Source organism: Humulus lupulus, chromosome 1, assembly GCF_963169125.1.
Source record: "Humulus lupulus chromosome 1, drHumLupu1.1, whole genome shotgun sequence".
NCBI lineage: Eukaryota > Viridiplantae > Streptophyta > Magnoliopsida > Rosales > Cannabaceae > Humulus > Humulus lupulus.
In genome coordinates this window covers 249,981,660-249,987,784 of record NC_084793.1, presented here as the reverse complement: position 1 = coordinate 249,987,784, position 6,125 = coordinate 249,981,660, and the positions used below count along the sequence as shown (strand labels likewise).

Sequence of the window (6,125 nt, the reverse complement as noted above, 5' to 3'; positions counted from 1 at the left end):
AACATTATTAAAAGAAAATGGCAGTTAAATTGATCGTTTCTCATCCATAGGATGCCCCCACGCCATACACACCACGACGATAGAACTCCCCACATCACCACGCGTGCCATAGAGAAACCTATTTGCTACCAGGAATGGAAAGTAAGGGGTGAGCTAAAAGCCCAGTAAGGAAGTACAAACAACAAACAAGTAAATGACAACCAAACACATTCACATTCATACATCTTCATACATCATAGCATAATTGTCATAATAGCGTCAATATTGTACACATAAACATAAACATCATCACATAACATCATATCCTTGTTAACATGGCCCGCTAACTTGTCCATGTCACCCTTGGAGGTAAACAGAATCTCTTGTCCTTGAATAACCTCAGCGCTTCCGCCCTTTGAGCTACGTCTTTATATCCTTAGTAACTCGGGTTACGTCATCATATCCTTAGCAACCCCTTTATGATATGTCGCGTTCATCACGCTAACATCCATTCATGTCATACAACATTCTAAATGACATACAATCCAGTCATATCATCATAACAAAGCATTTCATAATTCATAACACATAAATCATTACATTCTCATTCATACAAACGATCTTACCATTCACAGCATAAACAAACAAAATTCTATCAAACTTCCTTACCTCAAGTCCAAGCAAGGTAAAATGACAACTTCACAACGAGCCTATACCATAATCAAAATAACCTTCCTTAGCATCGCATAAACTCTATTTTGCCCGGTCATATAACCCATGTGTGCATGGGCCATGCACACATGGTGAAAGTTATTCACAACATCCAAACAAAGCATATTTACACATAAGGTCATAAAAGAATAATGCACATTCTACCTATATTACATGCATGGTTTTGCTATAAAAACTATATGGTAGCATAGTAGACATATTTTTTAACGTAAAAGTGAAATTGCATGCGACATGCATACGTGGGAACGTTGTGTAAAAGTGGTGTTAAAAACGATAATTCTACGCGTCTTACTTCTATCGTTATGAAAATAACAAAATTGTAACATGCTTTGATTACCATTATTTATCTCTTTAAAATTCTCAAGTAGATTAATCCTCCAAAGCATTATTTTTATTTTATAAAAATAATTTAATCAACCATTAAAATATATATATAATTATTCCATTAATCATTTTTAATTTCCATAAAATAACAAAGACTAAAAATTATATAAATACTTATAGTTTAACATGTTTACTTAGAAAATAACATTATAATTTAATTACCAAATTTATAAATTTAATGTGAGAAAAGTCTAGTTTAGATGTGGAAAAATATATTTTTACTTGTGTTATTTTTAAAGAATTAATTTAAAATAGAATAAATTTATATGTGAAATTCCAATGATTATTTTTATAAATATTTAACTAAACTTTCAGCCATGATTAAATTTATTTAAAAATCACAAGTAAAACTACAAGAAAAAATGCTTTTAATAACACCAAAAATGTGTTATCAAAACATACCATAACACTTTCTGATGTGTTAAGACTGACTATGTTATCGTAGGTCAGGGTACTTTACATAACATTTTATCATTGTTATACAGATGTGTTATTATACTGTCAACGATAACACACTTTCTTTGTTATTTTAATAAAGTGTTTAATTATATTATGTATAGTCGATTATATAACACATTTAAATACTTATAAATTTGTGTTATACTACACTTTAGCATAACATTTTTTGTGTTATACTACACTTTAGTATAACACATTTTTTGTGTTATATAATGAAGTTTGCATAACAAAATTATTTACTTATAAAAAGTGTTATTGTAATAGATATTATAACATATTTTTCGTATTATTTTAATATTTAGATAAGTTTAAATTCTCATTATATATTCATTTATATAACACTAATTTATTCTATTATATTTTTATTTTTTATTTATATAATTAAAATTAGCTTTCTAATATATACTAGCATCATCAAATAAACTTGATTTTCAAATAACAAAAAGTAAAAAGCATTCAACATTGTATTAACAATCCACAAATTAGTTTAAAACATTCAACACTGTCATCAAATTATATTATAGCTCTCAGGAGACAAAGACCCGAAAACTTAAACCAATAAATCTTAAATCACATGGTAAAAAACATTATCACATTATCGCATATAAAGTGCATCCTAATGACCAAATATCAGTTCTCTCATCGAAATCTGCATTACTTGGACAATCCCACAACTCAAGAGCTCAAAAAGGTGCTGAACAATGCTCAAATGCCCATTCCTACACAGCAAGCAATGATTCCACCATCAATACAAGTACGAAATATTTAATGAAAGATGAAATCTATGTCCATTCCTCCATTACTTCGGCATATTCTAACAATAGGAACTTTTAAATTGTACAAATTAAAAATTCAAACATTTTGTAATTTGATAAGTTTTTTAAATGAGGCTATCCAAATAGTAACTAAAAATGCAAAAACTTGATAGAAAACCTCAAAACATGAACACATGTCAAGTCTTCACAAATATGCCATTAATTAAAAAAAATTCAATATTTTTTTATCTCGTAAGACTATGAAAAAATAAACTTGGATCTCATACAAATACCAAAGCATTGGATGAATGTCATTCATAGTAGGGTAACTGATGCATTGCATGTGTGTGTGTGTTCGACTGGGGGAACAAAAAAAACACCTGCAATTGTAGTGCCTCAGAACGAGATTGAATCTGCCTCCTTGTAGGCCAAGCACTGCCAAAATCCATCAATATGGCTAGTGGTGGTTGTCCTTTCCCATGAGTTATGAGGACATTAATAGGCTTGACATCATTATGAGCATATGGTGGATCTAAATTGTGCATGTGCTCGAGTCCTGCACAAAGCTGTTAAACAGAATTTCAGGTTCAACTATTTCACTATAAGTACACATCATTGTATCATATAGACGAGGAACTGAAACACAGGTGATAACATAACTCAATTTAAAAAGTCTAAAGAAACATATCTATCTACCTGTCGAAATATATGAAGAACATCGGTGGTTGAGAATAACTCCTTTTTAGCTTTCATAGTGTTAGCATTGTCCAACAATGTTCCATCCAAATGAACTGGAAACAACAAATATGCTTCATGCTTCCAAGATCCTTCTTGTGTAGGCTGCCAACAGAAATATCTTAATGAATTATTGCAAATCAATTTCAGAATTTCTTTTTGCAGTTCCAACAGTGTTTAAAATACCTTTTCTAATCAAACATTCTGAAGTTAAAAATTGATATTGCTACTATAACCCACCAAATAATTTTTGCTAAAAAAAAATTAGCATCTAATTCATTACATACAGAAAGAAATATCAAGTATGCAGCCAGAAAAAACTGGTGCATATAGGGTGGCATGCTTTACTAGACTATATGCAATAGAGACAAGAAATCCAGGACCCAGATAAGCAAAGAGGTTTTTCCAGCTCGTCCTCTATATTAACCAATATGTAAATCAGAATGACCAGCATAAACTACCATTAAACAATCAAAACGCCAAACTACAATTTCTTTATTAATGGAGCTCAGTGTATCATCTAATCTTTACATTGCTGGATTTAAGAGACTTATAATAGTATTTTTATTTTCTTTTGGAAAGGACTGCTTGTCATATATTTCTCTAGTTATGTATAAAAAAAAATTATTGTGTCTGTGTCTCAACCCCTTCAAAACCATCCCGGGCATAACAAAACAAGAAATAGACCTGCCACTCAAGATGACCCAAAACTGCTTTCAGGAGGCCTTTTCTAAGATGCAAAATGTCTCGGGAATCCCCCTGCATCAACATGAAGGAAGTTGATTTAACACATTATACATACAGCCTTTGTTTCTTGTATCAAGCTTTATATGCCCTGTAACTACATTATTAGAATGTAATGGTATTGATGTCTTAATTACCAAGCTCATCTAAAACTGGTAATCAAGGTGGTTATTTATATATTTAGTTTCCCTTAATATATTTTACAATGTTCACATCACACAACTCATAAACTATTAGACTCCTAAATTAAGGAAGGGGAGAATTGTTGCATTTTGTTTATAAAAAGTAATAACAATTACAAAAAAGGAAACTTGATATTGCCAAATAAATCAGTTTATGATTTACCATAGCCACTTTCCTTTTTTGAGCTATTCTCTTAAACGTGCATCAGCATGCTCTCTCTTCACCCGCTTCTCAGATGATGATGGCTTATCTCTGTTAACACAAGCCTAAGAAGCAAAATCACATTAGATACCTCTTACCTGAATCTTTATCTCAGGAAATCTGACATAAATCACAACTTTTATAACATGAATAGAAATAACTACCCGATAGAATAAAGCAGCTGCAAGGTCAACAAGACCATACTGTGACCTACTTAAAGCTCCAAATCTATCATCTTTAGTTGCCTCAGCCCTGAATAAGTATAGATTTAATATTATTTTTCTATTGATAAAGCAAGTCGTAAAAATAAAAAGATGACAGTCATCATCTGTATTATAACCTAGGCAATAGTAAAAATGATCCTTCTAACAAATAGCAAGCAAGACCATTAAAAGCTTATTTATCACATGGCCTATTTATAACAGTTCATTTAATAAGTAATTACGCAAATATAACAAGAAACATGTATTCCAACAAATAAGATTGTCCTGGCATATAATTGGTAGAAAAAAATACCTCCTCCATTCATATCAACCCATGATGACGATCGGGCCAATCCAAAAGGAGCCGATGCCAAAGGATTGGGCCAATCCAGAAGTAGCAAGAGGGTTGCTAGTGCAGACCCTTCCATCTCGAACAAGAGACGAGCTGTCAGTTCCAACTCTCGATATTGGACCAATCTGAGATGGAACAACACTACTTGGACTTCTTCTATGGCATGACTATCAATCCTTGTAAAGATGCACAACATAAAAGGGCACACCAGGAAAACAGTAATATAAAATACAATAAGCAAATTATTCTTAGTTAAATATCCTGACTGTATAGATGAAACTAACCCAGTTGAAGTGAGCATCTGCATCATCTTTTTCTGGTTGGTGCGGCACCTATACAAATGCATCTGCAATTGAAATTTTCTCCCCTGACATGCATACTCTATAAATTCCTCTTGAAGACACAAATGTACAATTCCTCTTGTATCAACTAAACTCCCTAAAGCATTCTAATACTTACCAAACATAATACTTTTTTTAAATCTATTAGATTTTAGTGTTGTTATTAACACAATAACAAGTTAACTAAATCTTTGTTAAGACAAATATTAACATAACAAACCAACAAAATTATGGTTTGAAGGGCTCCATCAAACCATTTTTCGAACCGAAAAATGCACATTTACACAATCCACCAGTTTGATGCAACTTATTTTACAATAACCACTTCAAACATACTTAATAAATTAAACATGTTTACAATTAAAGTGTAAATAAACACTGCTCAAACTAATGGTTTCTCTTCAATGATTTTAATTGCTAGTGCAGGATCCTTGGGTTAAAGTTTCTGGACAACAAGCCTAAAATGAATAAATTGCTTAAGTTACACAAGACAAAACATGAATGAAGAAACCTAACCTCAACAAAGCATTGTCTATCAAAGAATAGTTAGAGCACATGTTTAGACTCTTCATAAGAAATATCATCAAAGAATTTCATTAAGTAACAAGGCACCAACCAAATTGAAATCAGATTTAAACAACTATTTACTAATAATACTTAAATTAATAAGATGCTCTGAGACTTGAGTACTTAGCTCATAGATCTTTAATTACTGGATATGCCATTAGCCAAGTTGATGAACCAGAACAAGTAAAAACATAGTCTAGTTGATTAAATGCAAAACTTTTCTCTAAACCAAACTACTGGTCAACATAGATTTGTGGAATTAATTTCTCGTTTATGAACCAATGACTGGAGTAAAACTAGAATTCATGTAAATAACAATGGTAAGGGCATATAACAGTGGTAAGTCCAATTTATAGATTTATTGGATTTGGACTATATATACAATGACAAGGGGAGAATTCAAACAAATAATTGGCAATTGGTATAGAAAATTGCTTTAAGCAAATGAAAAAAAAATAATAAGCAAAAAATGACAAGATTCCACTAATTA

General features: G+C 31.3%; 1 protein-coding gene across 1 annotated transcript; it reads right to left on the bottom strand.

Moving 5' to 3' along the window:
- Positions 1-2,410: 2,410 nt before the first annotated feature.
- On the bottom strand, positions 2,411-4,452 carry LOC133831268 (uncharacterized). Its single transcript, XM_062261509.1, has 5 exons — positions 4,337-4,452; positions 4,134-4,237; positions 3,732-3,803; positions 3,006-3,149; positions 2,411-2,875 (listed from the first exon to the last, which is right to left on the bottom strand). The coding sequence occupies exons 2-5, from the start codon at positions 4,134-4,136 to the stop codon at positions 2,621-2,623; spliced, it is 474 nt and encodes a 157-aa protein (XP_062117493.1). The 5' UTR covers positions 4,137-4,237; positions 4,337-4,452; the 3' UTR covers positions 2,411-2,620.
- Between the last annotated feature and the right edge of the window lie 1,673 nt (positions 4,453-6,125).